Source organism: Abramis brama, assembly GCF_963993115.1.
Source record: "Abramis brama genome assembly, chromosome: 3".
NCBI lineage: Eukaryota > Metazoa > Chordata > Actinopteri > Cypriniformes > Leuciscidae > Abramis > Abramis brama.
The window spans coordinates 35,591,065-35,610,398 of NC_139965.1; the positions used below are offsets into that span (position 1 = coordinate 35,591,065).

The 19,334-nt window shown below is 38.1% G+C and overlaps 1 protein-coding gene across 1 annotated transcript; it reads right to left on the reverse strand.

Moving 5' to 3' along the window:
• Positions 1-5,046: 5,046 nt before the first annotated feature.
• On the reverse strand, positions 5,047-17,351 carry vstm2b (V-set and transmembrane domain containing 2B). Its single transcript, XM_084108226.1, has 5 exons — positions 16,514-17,351; positions 15,888-16,075; positions 15,159-15,188; positions 14,208-14,610; positions 5,047-5,237 (listed from the first exon to the last, which is right to left on the reverse strand). The coding sequence occupies exons 1-5, from the start codon at positions 16,584-16,586 to the stop codon at positions 5,149-5,151; spliced, it is 783 nt and encodes a 260-aa protein (XP_083964352.1). The 5' UTR covers positions 16,587-17,351; the 3' UTR covers positions 5,047-5,148.
• Between the last annotated feature and the right edge of the window lie 1,983 nt (positions 17,352-19,334).

The window sequence follows — 19,334 nt, forward strand, 5'->3', positions numbered from 1 at the left end:
ACACACACACACACTAGCTTGTACAATTTTTTGTTTTACTTTAAAGTTCAAACCAATCTATTCAAATTAGATTTACATCATGATTTGAGATTTGCACTTCTAACAGTGTAATTTTGAATAACACACACTAATGCCAATACCCTGATCTCTCCACACTTTTGTGACTAGTTTCAGTTTGACTGATTCGTGTCTTGAAGATGAGCAAGAAGTGTCCAGCGGTGTCGCTTTGACAGTGTTGCATTAGTTGTGTTTCAATATCTTATTCTACTCAATAAATGTATTCATTAACACACGTTTTCTTGGTATTATCTGATGGCAAAATGCAATGCACCATCCCACAGAGTTTGTGCATTATAGCTGTGATATAGCTACCATAGCAGTGCAAACAGTTTCACAATTTTGAGACGGAATTCTGCTCTGCTCTGTGAATTAACTCTATCCTGGTCTCGTTATGCTGTGGATTTATACCTGTGATCCGACATATTTTACGCACATTTTATCTCCTCCTTTTTCGCCTTAAATGGTGCTGAGTGTCCATATACTTGACTGAATGGAAACAAAAGTTGTATCCCAAATGGCATACTATGCACATATATACATATACATTATGCACTTATGCCATATGTACTCAACAGTATATTGTATGAATTTTATCAAGTTATTTTGGCATCCAGCATCGGGGTCTGAGAACCCCATCCCTCTCTCTGCTACATATAAAGCTGTGATAGCTGAGTGCAGTGTCCAACGTTCCACAACTCAATTTTTTTTTATTTCAAGTAAGTGCATCATCCGAGTATTTGAAGTGAAGTTTTCACTGTGAATACACTCACGCTACAAAAAAATTGCATAAGTGCATGATGGGGATGCACTTAAAGTTAACGGTTGTATCAGTATTTGAAAGGGCAGAGCTGAGAAAAAGATTTCCTGTGAGTAGTCTCTCTATTCTGGACCAGTTCCTCACTCAAACTCATTTTATGGTTTAAGAAGGAAGTGTATGAATTAGTGAATCTCTCACAATATCTTTACTTAACCTACTATATCTTTACATCTACAATCCAGTTAAAAGGATGTTATAAATGATCAAATTCCCTTATTTTTGCTGTTACATTCTCATCTCATCAGCTGCTTTGCATTTGTAGCTAATGCATCTCATTAACAGTGACCACTTATTTAATTGAGCAAATTTCTACACTATTAACAATCTCTAAAGTCTAAAAAATCTGAAATATCAAAATGACTCATTTAAAACAATATGTAAAAATAGATGTTTACCTTTTCTGAAGGAGAGTATAAAATGAAAGCCTTTTCTATTCATTGAGGTAATATAATTGAGTTAATAGTATAATTAATTTCATTTAATTTGATTAGACATTGCACTTTTCATTGTATTTGAAAAGACATCCCTTGAGACCAGCAGACCACCATTTTGGTTGAGATTGTAAACCAGTGCTACAGTATGTAGCCATCGCTCTAACCTGTTGGAGTAGTAAGGACCTATAACATATTAGTTATGAAACTGCATTAGCTGTGTTAATTTGTCAAGAGGTCTGCCACTGCCACTCCAACTGACAGTGTTCTGAGACCATGTTTGGCATTACGCCTATTCATACTTCATTGGTAACACCCCTGTGATGTTGTTTGGTTATCTCTGTGTTGTGCTTTATTAGAACGGGAGATTGCATCAGGGATTTATCATCCTCAGTGAAAGTGAGAGTCTGAGGGCAAAAGTCTCTGGCACACAATGCATCACCTCAATGTGCGCTGCTGTCACCCATAAAAAAAACAAAACAAAAAAAACACATGTTCCCAATGTCCTGCACCATTCCAGGCACTTTCGCCCCTGTGTTGCTGATTAATCGGCAGACATGGCTTATGAACTGAACACACTGTAATACAGCAAACCTTGCTCTGAAGTCTTTATCTACTGTAAGGATTTGCGTCTCTTGTGTGGTAACACAATCTTCTGCCTCGGCTAGTCCATTGCAAAGATTATCATCTCACCATCTGCTGATCAACCACACATAAAGCTTATAGCAAGAGTCTAATGCATATATTACTGTATTTGATCGCCTTTTATTGCATGCAAACACTTCAATGAAGCCATTACCTGGTGATACACCAAGTATTGAGATTGCAATTTTATTTATTTTGGTATATTACTTAAATATTGTGCGCATTGTGTCCAGCACACATTTTATTTCACCTTATAAAAGCAAAATCACCACAGTTTAGTACTGGAGCTACAGTATTAACCTCTTCTAACCCTTTTTACCGCAGATGAAATATTAACTCATGACTCTCTGGATCAAACACGCTTTAGTGATGGATACAACATATATTTAAGCCGTATAATACTATACCATTTCTTTTTAATCTACAATGCTCAAAATCCCAGGGATACCAGCATTAGGCTGTTTGTCTGTTTCCAGCTTAGGCACAGTTATAACCGGAGGCACACAAAGTGTGTCATAAAGCGACAGCATTTTACTTGGAAGCTTTCTGCATATTAGAAAAAAATTATAAGAGATCTCTTTCATATCTCTGTTGTTTCACAGACCATAATGGAGAGCTAAAGGAGTATCCTGCTTAACCCTTGTAATCTCATGTGAGTGTCCTCTATTTAAAGTGGAGATCTCTGTCACAAATTGTTCTCAGATTTGCCTGTACACTGTAGAAAATGTTGTTTTGAAGTTGTAAATAAAAGATTATTGGAGTACGTTTTACAAAAAAGATATATATTTCAGTCTTTCAACATGAAAATTTCAAGTTTAATTCAATGTGTCACTTGCTGTTTCTTTGCATTTATTTGTGGAATTTACTAGCAATTTCTGGGTGAAGATTGTTTCAAAGTAAATCCTACAAACCTTAACTACTATGTCCTTACATCAAAACAAATAAGTACAATGCAGTTTAAGGACAGGTTTGGTGGTTTGGGTCGGTTTAAGGGTGGGTTAAGGGGTAAGGGAAGGGTCAACAGTGTAATTATAGATATGATTACAGTAGACATTAGACTGTAATTGCATGCAGGTACCTAATAAGTGGGAACCTTTTTTTAGTGTAAAACTTTTAAATTAATGTAAACATTTCTGATCTTTCTTTCAAAACCAAAATCATCTTAAATGTTCTATTCGCTTTAATTGTATTGGTCTACACTTGTCAGTGATTGTCTCATTTTATTTTTCCTAAGAAATTATTTGATTAAATATCTGAGACAAAGTTAAGGTGATCTGAGCTTTAAAAGAGCAACCAAATATACATCTTCAAGCCTCTGTGGTATTGTCATTCTAACCATCTCATTGACAGCCAGAGAAAGAGTGCAAATCAATTAACCAATGACAAGCCAATTATAATCACTATATTTGTACTTTATTGTTGTCAACAGTTGTGTCTTACACGAGTTATTTGCATGAGTGCATTTGCATCAAATCCACAGTGGGATTTTTTTGCGGTCTGTCCCTGATGTTTCCTTCAGAGGTGAATTTTAGGTGGAAGCAGGACAGAAAATAAGAGTGAGCTGTGTTAGTTTATTTGAATGAGGGATGATTTACAGCGGTGGGGAAAGCACTCAGGGTCTTGTTATGTAACACATATAAATGGCCATGTCAAACACTCATTAATTTGATGGGAAGAAGAGACCTTCACCAAGCAGAATAAAAGCCACCTGGCTCATTTTGCTTAAAAAAGAAAAATGCTAATGTTGTGGTGGATACTCGCTTGCTGCTCGTTTTTAACCGCAAGATCCATTTATGTTTGTATAAACTGTTATTTATTCCATTGAAAGGAAGATGACTTTTCATTATGCATGTTAAATTCAAAGTGAGTGAAAGTCAGTTACTTGAAGGCAATAACCACAATGAATGTCTAAGTCAGTGAGAGTCTGGTTTGTTATGTGATGCCTTGCAGGCTTCCATTAAGACAATAGAATGCAGTGTTTTCGCAAGGAACAATGCCTCTGCCATTCATCAGGAGATGTGTTTATGTAGAGTGGAAGAGAGTGGAGCAGGGTTCAGTGAAGACAGCAGCAGAGAGTTTAGAGTTATTTGACAGGGTGACGTGCATTTGACCAATGAAATGAACCATGAGTTGTACGGCAGCTGTTGGTGATGCTTGTGAGAGTAATGTGTTTTTCAGCTGGATTTGGGCCTATCCTATTGTGAAGAATACATTACAGTTCATGACACCCGTGGGACGCTGTAGTGTTTAGCCAAGACACTGCCGTCAGCTGCCTGGTGCTTGTGCACCTGAATAAAACAAAAACAGTGTTTTTTTTTTTTTTTTATTTAAAGAAACAACTTTTATTTCAACTGTGTTGGCAACATATCAATGTTTTTTTTTTCTTTTCTTTTTTAAATTTTATAAATGAATGTCTTATCTTGACCACCATACCTTTAATAAAAATAAACATTATTAGAGGTGACTAACAACCACTATGGTAACATGTGCCTTATTTGATCAAAATATATATGGTTGCATTTTTATACATTATGAGACAAAAAATGCTTGAACTCAGAAGTCAGATGTGAGGGAACAGAATACACAGTATTACACACAGTCTTGTAGAAAGAACTGATGAGAGAGTGCCTTCTTTCACATTTATAAAATGAAAAATGAGACCAGTTCATGCGAAAAAAAAAAAAAAGAGTTGATAAAAAAAAAAAAAATGCAATCTCAAAAGACTACGTCATTTATGATTCAACATCAGATACTCCAATAAGAACAATGCTAAAATGAAAACCGTAGTGAACTGGAAAACAAACAAAAAGACCTTAATTAATAATTGAAAAAATAAAATAAATTAAGAGAGCCATGCATTTGGCAAGGCAAGCGTTTATGGATGTCAGTTGAGTGTGTGACACAGTTGTGAAGCTCTAATTCACATAGACACCTTTTAATTTTTTTATTTTTGTTTTTCATCATGCTTCATATAGAATCCAATTTACATCCATATCTGAGACAGATCTTCTACACAAGTCCCTTCTCATTATTATTCTGATATTTTTATTTTCTTCAAAGTCATATCCCATCCCTCTTTGTGAAGTGCCATAATGGTAGATATATTTATATATATATATAGATACATAGTTATATTTTCCCTTTGTTGTTTGGTACATAAAGTGAAATCATTGCGAGTTGTTTGGCTGTGGTCTCTTAGTAGGCAAACAGGAAGGGGAGGAGCTTATGCAGGATCAGCAGCGTGATGTAAAGGAGTGGCTCAGTGGCTGCCATGTTTCCAGAACCTGCAAATGTCAGCGAGAGAGACAGAAATGTCTGTTAGATCACATGCACAATAAATATCATCCGTTTTTTTTTAAAACATTCATTTACCAAGAACATTAGCATTAGTTTGACAAACAGAGCATCTTCATTGCTTTTAGTCTGAGGACATTTATTGCATCAAAATCTGATTCAGCATGTGGGCCGTATTTCACATCATTAAAGTCCTTCAAATGGCTCTTTCATAACAACTGCACAGCAATTTTGCTGTTATCGCCTCATTCCTCCATCGAAGTTGACAATCTCAATTTACAAGACCGAAATGCAGTCAGCTCTGCTGGAGATGTTGAAAAAACATGGTGCACCGCTCCTAACATGGAGATAATAGCCCTATAGGGCCTCCATGTGAGCTACTTGCCCTGGTGTGGAAACTACATGACATATCATCTCTGTGACTGACAGCAAAACAGAAGCCCATGGGCCTTTTGAGTGCTAGCCAACAACAGCACAGCAGAATACAGAAACCGATTGTGACATGAGTGCACTTATACAAACACACAAGAACATGCCAGAAGGATGCATTTATATCACACATCCCTCCAATATAGAAATGTACGCATATTCTCACACTACATAAACACACTAGTAATGATTCATTGCTTAACGGGGCTGCAGCGCCGCTGACTTTTAGAGTGTGAAGCGGCCGTATGTTTTCTGCAGTTCTGATTTTCCCATGGCCATTTCTCACGACGCTCCTTTACTCTTACTCTCCCATCATCCCCAAGCAGATTAGCATGGTGTGCCAGGCTGCTTCATGACAGGAACATCGCGCACGTCACGCTAGCACGACATCACACAAGCTCTAGGAGCATGTCTTACAGTGGGCTCCTGGAGCGTGTCCATATGTCTCATGAACCCAAGTTTATTTTGCTTCTCTTCGATCATCATTATTACAGAGGGAAGAGGATGGTGTTGTACTCGTGCATGGTTGGTTGAGTTGGTTCAGGGCGGTTGGAGAGATGGTGTGGTTCAATTTCATGCTCTTTCTGCAAAGTCAAACATTACAGCAGGGCTTACTCTTGATTTGACACAAAGAAACATTCAGCTTTTCCTCTTTACACTTTGTATTAGTATGTCTGTATGAAGACATAACAGACTTTAAAACCCTGATATATTGGAGCTATTGGGTCACACATTTTCTGAAACCAGAGGATCGTCCTTCAAAATGTCACTCTGCACGCAATGAAAATCTCTTACCAAGGGACATGATAGATACACAAGAGATTAGACTAAACAAGGGTAAGTGAATACACGAACAGACGTGCAAATCAGCTAAAATGGCAAAGTCATGACCCTGACTGCTGTGGAAATAATTACAGTCACCATCGACGCAGAGGGCTTCTGCGTCCAGCTCATTACTCACATGTCATCGGTAATCTCCTCCTCTTCCTCATTTAACCCTCTAGAAAAGGACATTAATCTGTCTGTTCGCTTAATAACATATTTAATGAACACACCCCAGTGATCGAGGTCAGTGCCACTTTTAATAATATTTTATAACCTTTGAGGGATTATGGTTCTCATTCAATGTGAAAGGTAAATCAAATGCTTGCAAAAAAAAAAAAAAAAAAAAGCGTGTATTAAGTAAAAAGAGTGAATTGTCTTCTGGTGGATTGAATTGTAAGGATATTTAAGATATGTGAATTTAGGCACGTCTTCAGCAGACTGACTGCATGCAGAATATTTATTCCCTAACATTTATTTCTAGGTAATTTGTTCCCATTGCCCCTTTTCTCACTCTTTTAACTATATGCTACATGAAGGATCCTGCCTCAGGTCTTGCCACAACCTTGAGATTACATCTTCATGTGTACCAGTCACTGTAAAAGCAGAATTCTCTTAACCGACCCTGTTCTTTTCTAGACACGAATGCTTCAATGTATCAGCTCACAGTAATATTCCCTTCCGTCTAGCCCTCGGGCCATGCATAAATGACCTGACATTCTCCATTAGCTTCTCCTGATGCAATGCAGATTGTCTGATGATGGCAAACCATCCTGATCTATGTGCAGTCCACTTATGAATCATCGTATACCGGTATTAACATTAGTATTATAAATGCAGTGTTCTTGAATTTGTAAAAAAATAAGTCACATGTCATTTTATCAGCGGTTTTTACTCTCTTCTGATCTCAGCAGGTGTTCTTACGCAGAGTTATAATGGCCCATGAGGGCCCACTGGAGGATCAGAAGCAGTGGACTCTAAAGATGAAGGATTAGAGGGTTATGGTGTGATCATATCTGTTGAGCTGAGGCTGTGTCCCTCTCCCTCTGAGGGATAATAGAGTTTCAGCAGCACACTCTGCACACCTCAAAATCCAATTGACTATAGATTGTCGAAGCCTTGCTTTATAAGCTGCGGGCATATGTCTGGCCATCCCAGCATGCCTGTGAATGCGGAGGCTGGTATAGTAAATCAATGACACCTTTGAATGATTTCTTGTTTCAAGTACTTAAGATGCTAATGGATCTATAATGAATTATAATATAAAAAACGTGGTACAAAGCAGTGCAATTATGATATCTTCACATACAAAGAAAGCCTATGAAAAGGAAAATAAGAAACATGATGATAAACAATCAATGATTATGGAAATGAAAAAGGGCGGGTGACACTTGTTCCCTCTGGACATGAGCAGAGCTTCAGCGAACAAGAAGATTTAAGCCCGAATGGCTGAAAAAGAGGGAATATTGATCAAACACAATCAGTATTCTGTATAACCTGGCAACTGACCTGTTTTAGTCATTTCACCTATAAAAATACAAAGACAATCAGTTACTGTAAATGTTATAAACCTTAGTCAGGGTAATGATGTTTTTAATTTTTGACAGGAAAAAAAAAACAAGGCTGTGAGGGATAGAAGTACATCACATTCAATGGACTGTACTGTTGTTTAGCAACATATAGATTGTTCAGTTGATGAATCATCTTTCTGAGAAAAAAAAAAATCAGTAAAAAAAATATACATAAAAGAGTTTTGAAAGCTGTTCTGAACATAATGTGATCGCTGAAACCACATATGAAGAGTGCATGTTACCACATCACATTTGTAGTGGAAATGCTCATCCATCATAACGCGTCCCTGACTGCGGTGAAGCACCATCTACTCACCGCCTAGTCATCTAAAGGTGCAGGCGTTTTTCAGTGACATTTCAATAGGAATCCATGCAATCATGAATTTTGCGTAAGGGTGAAAGTTTCCCCACACAGACTTCGCATATGATTCAACAGAAAGCTGCTTGGTTTGAAAGTGACTTCTGTGTGATCTGTGCTTCATACATCTACACTATTGACAATAGACAATGGACATTTTTTACCCATGAAATTTTCTATAAATTTTGTTAATGTGACTGCGCCTTAAAATGTGATCGTTCTGGGAAGTGTTGTGGCAAATTGCAGCTGCCTTCCATATCCTTTTCATTTGCCTCTTTTCCCACTCGTTTGTAAGCCATATAAAAATAGTTTGTTCATTTAATAGTATTCATACATAGAACGCAATGCTGAAAGTAATGTGGAGTGTGACGAAATAAGAAGGGAATATCTCAATGAAATCCAAACAAAACTGGTCACAGAAGACTCATTTGAAAAGCATTTAATATCAGATGGAGACGGTAATGTGATAATAATTTGCAAACAGAAAGAACTGTCCTGGCTATTTTGTGATTGATTGCGTTGCGTTACTATTTCTGTGTTTCGTGTGGATGGACAAATTGCTTCCATCTGGTTAGTAGACAGTGTATTGGTGTAAGTGTAAAACAAAGTAAGATCCCATTTACATTAGTAAATACTGGCAGATACTGTGTAGCAAATAGCATCTGTTTGCATGTGCAAATAGTAATAGATGCTATCAATACAGGTCTAAATAGAAGTAACACGCTGTTTGTCTCAAGGGATTGTCTGAGCTACAGTATGGTGGGCAGAGTAAGTGAAAACAGTCACTGCCAACAAGGTTAGCAATTTGCGTAAATAAATTTTGTTGTTAACTGTTCCCTTAATTTGATGTCCTTAGCGTTATTAAAATGAATAAATAAACACAAACTACGACCATGTCAGGTTTAAATACAAACTCGAGAGACACTGCACTATTGAAATAGCTGACAATGAGTCATGAAGCTCTCTTATTTTCCTCTGGATTGTCCATTTATTTGGTCACCTCCCATTTTTAAACATCTTTTTACACCGATTTTAGCCAGCTATCATATATCTATTATTCATGCTCTGAAGCTTTTGTTCAGGCTTACCTGTCTCTCTCTCTCTCTCTCTCTCTCTCTCTCTCTCTCTCTCTGTTTATGTGAGTAATGTAGCCAAACAAAAGCTACTGTAGATTGAGACAATGCTCCCCTTGATTTCCCTAGTGGAATCAGCAGGTACACAACTAAGCAGTGTCCCAACATGACAGAAGCAAAGATGAAACAATTAACCCTCGTCTATGAGCACTGAAGTGCTTCCCACATAGTGACAATGCACAAACCTATCCAGTGAATAAATGTCTGTGGCGGGGGGGCTGCAACTGGATGTGGTTCATCAGTTAAGTGTGAAAGCTGTCCAGCAGCACTAAACACTGGGCTTCTCCCCTAAAGCATGCAATCAACCCACCACCACAACCCACCTCGCTCGCGCTCGCTCTCAAGGGGGGAATGCAATTTGATGACAGGTGTTTTAAGTTCGCAAAATGTGTGGGAGGCAAAAATGAGCTGAAAAGTAAGTAAAATTCAACCAGGATTGGCACACATGCATACTGTATAATTATCACACGCAGAATAACCAGATTGATGTCGGAGCGCATTAGATGTCGAGAGAACGTAGAGTTCTGAGAACACACACGCACACAAACAGAGACTAGATTAAAACAGCTGTGCAGCTGGAGTGATATTAACTTATCAAGGGCGCCAAGGTCACCTGAGGTGGCATGATGCATTGTGGGTAGAGGCATTGCGTAAGCCTGTTCGTGCTTCTCCTCTTCTCATATCTTTTTCTCTTCATTGTATTTTTTTCTCTTTTTCACAAACTATTTGCTCTTGAATTGTCACTCAACAACTTGACTCCAAAAAATAGTTTACAAACCCTTGTGTCGATGTAAACTTGTTTGACTTGCATTATCGTGTGAAACACACACACACACACACACACACACACACACACACACACACACACACACACACACACACACACACACATATTTTGAAGATTTTTTTGTCTTTACAATGAAAAAGTCAAAAGGATCAACATAGTTAAAAACATTTACTTTCATTGTATGGAATGCTAAAACATTTTTCTAAATATCCTTTTTTTTTCACATAATAAATAAAAATGAAGCCAAACAGGTTAGGAGTGACATATTATTCTCTCTCTTTTTTTTGGGTGAACTATTCCTTTTACATTCTCCCTCTTTCACCCTCTCGCCTGCCCCATTCCTCTTTCTGAGGCAAATAGCCAAATGTAAGAGTAAATCTTAAAATTATCTTGTGCATTACGATTATTCAAACCTGCTGAAACTGTAAAACAAAACAAAAAACCTATAGACAACCACAAAGAGCTTAATTATAGAATCAGAAAGCACTGACATTAATATTAAATGAGCATCTGGATTAAAAACCAACATCATCCTGAAACAATATATTAACAGGAAATGTTTCTTAGAGAGCATTTTTGTAACCTTTTTGTTTTTAGGAATCTGTATCCATTCTCAAAAAGTCCAATGAGTTAATCTGCTTTTTCCAGCAAGGACAGACATGCCACCAAGCCCTGCTGGGAAAAATAACAAAATAAAAGAAGTGAAAGCAGCAAGAGGCAATTTGATGCACCTGACAGCGTGTAGAAGGCCAAGCTTATCAGCTCCTGTCCGTGGCATTCCTTTAATATTAATTGTTTCTGCCACTCAATGAGATGACACTGTGGAAAAGTGACAGATACATGTTTCCAAAAGACAAGATGTGCGCCTGTGAGAAAGAAAGTGAGTGAGTGTGAGCAGCGAGGGGTGAATTTTCTTTCTGTCCTCAAAAGCTGACTGTGGTCAGAACTGAAAGGTGCAATCCTTCAAATGTGGCAGATGACTCTTTAACCTTCTCACTCCAATGACAAAATCTGAGCTCTTAACCAAAAGGGGGAAAAGAGAAAGCCAAGATAAATTTGAGATTTTTCTGTCAATGTTAAATGTGCCAAAGCACTTACAGGCATAAAACTAGCATTGGTTGGCTGGTTTTGAATCAATTTGCCTGACTCTGTGAGAGAGACAGGCTTAAAAATCCTTTTCCACATTCATAAGTGGTAAAGGTACACAATAATAGTCTAAAACATTATTTTTTTTAAATTAATTTTAAACTAAACAATACATTTAAATATTGTTTTTTTTTTTAATACCATAATGCATGTTATTGTGATCTGCAGTTGTGTAAAATGAGGGAGAAATTAGCATTGATCCAAACCACTAATGATTTTAAACCATGGTTTGTATTTCCGAGCAAAGGCAAATTACCTAATTATACAAAAACATTTTCCTGTTTTTAAAAAATAAATAAATATAGTTAATTGATTTGTATTACAATCCTAAATTTAACCCATTCTCAGGGAGAACAATAATGCATGAGGTATCCGAATAAATAGAGAGATATAGGGATAAAGCCTGGAATGATATACTGTGGAGGATCAGAGCACTGGCCCTCTTAATGTCCGACATGCTTGCTCGCCAAATGGCTGCCTCCATGTCTGGCTGCACTAACAACAGGGCTGGCTGAGCAATGCATGTTGGCACACACACAGTCACTCCCCCCCACACACACACGGATGTACTGTATATATACACACGGTTGTCATGGTCCCAAAACAGCATGCGTCACAGTTTTATATATCAGCAAATGCATCCCGCTACTTAAGCTTCTTCATCAAGAAAGATTGCATTAAAAAAGCTCAATTTACTAGTCTATTAAACATTTGACATTTTTACTTTGTTTGCACAGGGAAATTTGTTGAAGCCTCAAAGGTATACACTACTGTTCAGATAAGTTAAATCAGTAAGATTGTTTTTTAAATAAATTAACACTTTTACTTAGCAACGACACATTAAATTGATCATAAGTGGCAGTAGAAACATTAATAGATACAAAAGATTTCTATTTCATTTCACCAAAAAAATCAAAAAGGATTCTTTTGTTTCAACAAAAATATCAAGCACAACCGTTTACAACATCGATAATAAAATTAAACGTTTCTTGAGCAGAAAATCAGCATATTAGAATGATTTCTAAAGGACCATTAAGACTGGAGTAATGATGATGCTGAAAATACAGCCTCGCCTTTGTTGTTGTTGCTGTACTATTTCACATATAATACTGCTTTTATAAATGCTGCTTTGGTGAGCATAAGAGACTTCTTTAAAAAACATTAAAAATCTTAACGACCTCAAACATTTGAACAGTAGTGTATCTGTAAATTAAATGTAAATTCATGTTACACATAATAGGATTACTTTGCTGATCAGGCTTGTAGAATCTCAAACATTTTTAACTATATATATATATATATATATATATATAATGAAAATCTAAAATATAACTTAACATTCTCAAGAGAAGAAGTGAAATGTTAGTTATAAAATGGGATGAACAGGATGATATCAGTTCTTGTTTACCATTGCAGCCCTAGAACGCAACTATTGACAGGGACATGAGACTGTTACCTTCCACTATAACTGAAACTACTTCTGAATTCACTGCATCAGTCTATAGTCCACAGCAAGGTAAGTCACTGCAGGGTAATGCATCCCTGCCACAAACAAACTCCTCTGGCTCAGCTAGAGACTTGATGTAATCGCCCTCCGTTGTCTGCAGGATTCTCTCCCGCAGTGACAGAAGCCAGAGTCAGAACACATCCAAGCCTCTAAATCTCCAATGAAGACCCTAATAAATAAGAGGCCCTGACCCCTGAGGCCAGAGTTAAAGAGACAAGGTGATATCTTGATAACCTCCTCTGTCACACTGCACAACGGTCATAAAGAGACAAGAAGGGTCGAGACTGATGCTCTGAGGCTGGACAGATCGCAATGCCACTTCCTGCTTAAGACACACACACACACACACACACACACACACACACACACACACACACACACACACACACACACACACACACACACAAAAACAATTTTCTCCCAGACTGCCTACTGAGCAGACACAGGTTTGTTATGGAAGGGTGACAAATTAAACCTTCCAGCAAATGTGATTATTCTGTGATGTGCTTCAGTGATAAGTGTGTGCGTGGGTCAACAATCTCCAACAACGTGACGACCAAATGCCCGCACTGTGATAGCCTGAAAGCAGGGAGTGGGGGTTGGCAGACAAATGTCCCCATGAGGAATACTATACATACTAAATGATGTCTTGATGAAAATCTAAGTGCAAAGACGGTTCTGGGAGGGTTAGGCTTAGGACTAAGATAAATAAAATATCATTAGTGCAGTATGAAAAAAAAAAATGAAAAAAAAAAAAAAGAAGTCAATGCCAGTCCCACCATGATAGAAAAGCAATGTTTATGGACAGGATTCACCTACACTTTTTAGGGGTAGGGCAATAAAAATGAATTGCTCCCATCACACACACATTTTTTTTTTCGAAACATATATCAGAAAAAGAAAGCACTCTAAAGAGGCATGTCAAAAGCTAAATCTGCTCATATCATGTAAAAAAAAAGCTAATATCATGGAAATAACATCAGAATTAAAGGCCTTAATTGTATAGGCTATTTCAGTAATTTAATAAAAAAAAAAAAATGTTTTTCTGAAATTCAATATGAGCCACATAATAGTATACACTAAGAACTCCAAATCAATTTGTTTTATATTATGGCTTCATAATTTAATTCCATTAATAAAGTCTCTTAAACACCTGATTATTTTTCCTCACTCGACCGCTCGGTGTCGCTGTTGTACTGTCACTCACCGGATCCGTGCTGTTGTCTCTGGATAGATGAATTGCCTGGCCGAGGCGAAGCAGACGACTTGACTGCAGATCCCGTCGTAGTCGTTGAGGAGGGAGCGGGTCCCATTCCAACCGGCGGAGGCACACGGGGTTTTCCCTGACCCTGGCCCGGTTCAGAAGTGGCCCTTCCACCCGTCGCTGTGTTGCTGTTCCTCAGTGGCCATCGGTTCTGGATGTGAGACACGGCCTCCTCGGCCAGCATTCCCTCGCGCGGTGTCACGCGCAGAGTGGCCTGCACCTTGTATTCCTGAGTTTCATCAGAGTACAAGTCCAAAACCCGACATTCATACACTCCCTCGTCCTCCTTCCGCACACCCGATAGGCTGAGCTTGTGGGAAATAGCGTTGCCCTGGACCCTCACCGTCTGCTCACAAAGAAACAACAGGTTTTGTTGACATGAATCAGGGATTTGTACAACCCAGTCTTATTAACCATTAGGCCTATGTTTCGGATAGCAATTGGGTTGGCGGATAGCAATTGAGCAATAGGATTTGAGCTAATCCAAGGTGTAGAATTACCTGTAGATTTCTTTTTTTTTAATTTTTTATAATTTACTCCTCTGAAAGCTTATATATCTATCGTTATATAGTTATATAGTTTAGTTATACGTTTTTAACTAAATTTAAATACGTCTATTATGGTAGGCCTATTAGTCATTCGTATAAAACATGTCAGCTGAGCTTTTAATTTTTATTGTGTATTTAAAAAAAAAAAAATCATGTATTTTAATTTAAGGAACATCACAATAGCGTTTTTTATTTTTTTTATTTTTTACCAGTTTATCTCTTTTAAATTACATTTTAATTTTCGTTTCTTTCTTCAAGAGACATTCTGATTCTACTAAACATCACATAGCCTACACTAATGTTATTATCAAAAATACAATCACTGTAAATAGATTGTTATACTCACGCTTATTTTCGTGGCGTCCCGGTGGGTAACCTGTAATAGATCACATCAAAACAACATAAGTAGCCAGAAAGAGTAGTTTAATTAGGCTATTCGTGTCAAAATATAAATGGGCAACTTTTATTGAAGCTATGAAAGTCCATACAATTAACAATGAACGAGAGGCCCACTATTGGCAGTAGCACCATGGACAGCAACAGTTCCCTTTCGTGTTTCCTCAGAATTCCTATTACCGGTTCAACTGAGTAGTGTTTCATATGTCACTTTCAATAGGCTATAAGAGACCTTCAGCTTCATTGATACAAGTATATTTTATTTTTGATTTGGTTGGTCTGTCAGTAATTGAAAGTTCTGATTTTTTTCCTCTTTCTTTCTTGCAGCCTACATAATGAACCATGCATCGCAGGGTAAAACACATTTATTTATTTGTTTGTTTGTTTATTTATTTGTGTATTTATTTATTCTATCTATCTATTATTAAACATGACATCACGCTCCTATCCTCTTTGTAAATGTCCACCCACAGACACAACCCAACTCAATTTACGACGTAAATTAATAACTCATCGCCTCAGTGCGTTTAGTTGGGATCACAAGGGAACCATCTGCACGCAAAGCCCTGCCACATCCCACTGCGGCCATCAAACAGCAGTCCTCTTACTAGTCGAATAAGAACTTAAACTGAAAATGTCTGTGTTTAGGCAGCTTTGAAAACAACGAAAGCCCCATTACCTTGGCTCTGTTGGCCGGAGCGCTAATTTGCAGTTCGTGAGCGAGCTCTTTAGGGGCCGCTTCCTTGAGGTGCCACCATTGAATCTCCAGAGAGAACGGCGAGACTCCGACGGCTCGAAAAGCGCACGGCATCTCTATGTCCTCGCCCTCACCGACACTCACATCTTTGGGCACTTCAGTAAATGTGGCTTATGAAGAAAACACATCAACAACAACAGATAGTTTAGTTAAAAGAAACCCCTCGAATAGATATAGCCCACTAAAAGGCCTATATGTAAGATGTGACTAACATTTATGTGTGTGTGTGTGCGTGTGTGTGTGTGTGTGTGTTTTAACACCTTTGTTATAAATTGAATCTGACTAGGCGTATAATATTAATGTTCATTTGGGAGCATGGTAAATTATCTACACGTAGCCTATTACCTTTTCATTCAATTGCAGCCTCAACATGCAACGATCTGGCATGAAAAAGCTATTAAACTTAACCAAGTACAGTGCATTAATAAATAAAATAAAAAAATAAAAAAAACGAAGAAAAAAAAGTGGAGAATCTCAACAGACTGTGCAGTAACGCTGAGAAAATACGCAACGTGGGAGAGACTAGAAATCTGCCCAAGTTTACTCACCTTTTACACAGAATAGCAGGGACGCATTCAGAATGAAATAATAAAGGACGCTGTGGAGTCCCCGTTTTTCCATGTCATAAATAAGGTGGTTAGATTGGAGAACGAGTGAAAGCGGTCATTTGACCCGGAGATAAAGGTTTTATTTCATCGGCATCTCCATAACTCTCGTCCGGGTTTATTCTTTTAAAGATATAGTTTCTTCCCCGAAATGTAGAATAAAAGGACTGAAATCTCCAAGTAAGATACTCCAAAACGATGCTGCGTCAGTCAAACAAAATGTAAAATCCAATGTAGCGGACCAGAAAACCCTTTTCTGTTGAGAAAACTGTGTTTGGAAAGTGTTGTTATCTTGAGTAACTATCCTTCGCCCCTAAAGAATCCTCTGTTCCACCATTTGCTCCTTATCAAGATAAAACTTGCTTTCAACAGTATAAAATCTGCTCACTTTGGTCTCCATAAAAAGAGCAGAAATCCGTGATTCGCTTCCACCACCCATCACAAAACAATCCTGCGTCTAAACCTTGCAAACCAAAACAAAAAAATCCAAAAACTAAAAAAAAAAAAAAAAAGACCAACGTCGGAGGATGAGATTCCCTCGACGTTTTTAAGGAGCAGTTAAGCACCTAAAGGAAGAAGCGACATCAGTGGATCGTTCCAGCTCGCGCCACCGGAACCCTCAGCTTTGTGTGAGAGCGAGCGCGTGAGCAGCGAGGAGGCGCTTTGGCATTTCCAGACCACTGACAGACTGACGGGGTTTGGGAGAAAACTAACCGTCTCTGTCTCTCAAATCAGCATACGGCTCGACCAATAAGAGGGAAACCGTAGCAGCGGACGGATACAAAGCAAATCACTGGGAAATTAAAGGCGCTTCTTCATGCGGTTCGCTCTGGGAGATCAACAAGCGTCTAATAAATTAACAGCCGTTGCGTCACGACCAGATGTATTTAATTTTAATATGAAACTCCGATACCTCAGATTAAAAGTATACCCTTAATCTCCCTAACCCATCATTTGCCTCTGGTTACTGATAATAATACCATCGAGGTAATCTGCATTTCTTCTCCTCCCTGCTGGAAAATCCAGATTAAGCTGGAAACTGTTTTTGAACATGGGTAACTGTTTAGCTGGTCTTAGATGGTCATTAGCAAGGTGGTAGACCATCTTGGACCATGCAGGAACAAACCAGCAACCTTTTGGTCAAACTGATTTTGGAACATGGTGGCTGTTCAATTTTCCAATGACCTGCTAGCACCAACGAATGACCATGCAGTATAGCCTACCATGTTAAACTGTATTTTCCATGGAATGGCAGTCAGTCAAAATAATTATCTGCTCATTTCCTTCAGCCTTGTACATCACATGATTCCAAGAAGTCAGGATTTAGTCTTTTTCAGCTCTGAATCTTTAAATACGAACAAAAATGTAGTGCTTACTGTATTATTACTGTTTAGAGCTCAGGGAGATCCTGCCTTAGCAGGGATACAGTAATGGGAAATAAGCTACCGTGCAAGGTGGCCAGTGGCCAATATAAGACAGATGTACATAAAAATACAATTTAATGATGGAAAAATATCATCTGATATATTGGTCAGTCACTATGGGTAATATAATAATAATAATTGCAGTAGTAGTAGTAGTATTAGTAGTATTTTAAGTAAAGATTAGTAAAAACATATTAGCAAGCGTGATATAAAATTAAGATTGTTGTCTTGAATGATCTTTGATGGTTTTTGTCATTGTAAGGCATGTGTGCTACAAGTCAAATACAAACATGTCCTTTCTAATGGAATTGAAGGATGTGCCACCATATCTGACCACTAATCCAGAGTTGTCCCTGGAGGAACAGGCTTGTGCAGCAGAGTGCTTCTCTGGCTGAATCCTAAAACAGCCCTCCCTCCCAGCTGCCTGCCTGCCAATAATGTAGCACTTGTTCACCCCTACACTCCCATTAGCACTTCACCAACACAGAAAGGAAGAGAGAAACTGAAAGGGAGAGAGAGATTAAGGGAGAAACTGGGCGAGAACACTATTGAAATTAGGCTTTTGCCCATTATTGAAGTATTGGTGCTCAAGAGATGGAGAGAAAGAGAATGTAAGAGCGCTCAGTGTGGTTGAAAAACAAGATGAGAAACTATATGAGATTGAGAGGGAAAAATCGAGAGACTGTAAGAGGCGGAATATCAGACAGAGAGGGATTAAACAGTAATCTGTCCTTCTGTTGTAGGAAGATACTCATCAGTCAAGTGCTTTGAAAACAGTCCCCAATATCTTTTATAAGAGGAGTCAGATATCCATAATGTTAACCCATGCAGCATGGCTGGTGTTTTTGTTTCCCTTTTTCTGTCATAGCTCTCTCCTCATTTTTGTATAGACACCGTATGGTCAGTTGCTTGTACTTGACAAAAAGACAGGTGCCAATGTGTTTACCTTTTCTGTCACAATCCAAACCTTCACTAAGCATATGTTTTACTGAATACACTCTGCATCAGTACAATATTGTACACAATTCTGGCTGTCCACTGACCTTCCTGTGAGTTTTAATTTTTTGTCTTGTCTTCCATTTTCTGTGTTTCTGTTCTGTTCCGAACACTCATAGTTCAGCTCACTGATTGCCTTCACCTGTTACTCATTACCTGCTCCCTATATAAACTCCTCTGTTTGTCTTGTCCTTTTCCTGATTGTTCTTTGTAGTCCTGGTTTGTTACTGCTCTCTCTGCCAGTTTAATGTTCTGTCACCAAGGTTTTTTATTTTATTTTTATTATTATTATTTTTATTGCCCTTTGGATTTACATATGTTTGGATATTCTCCAGTGGACTGGC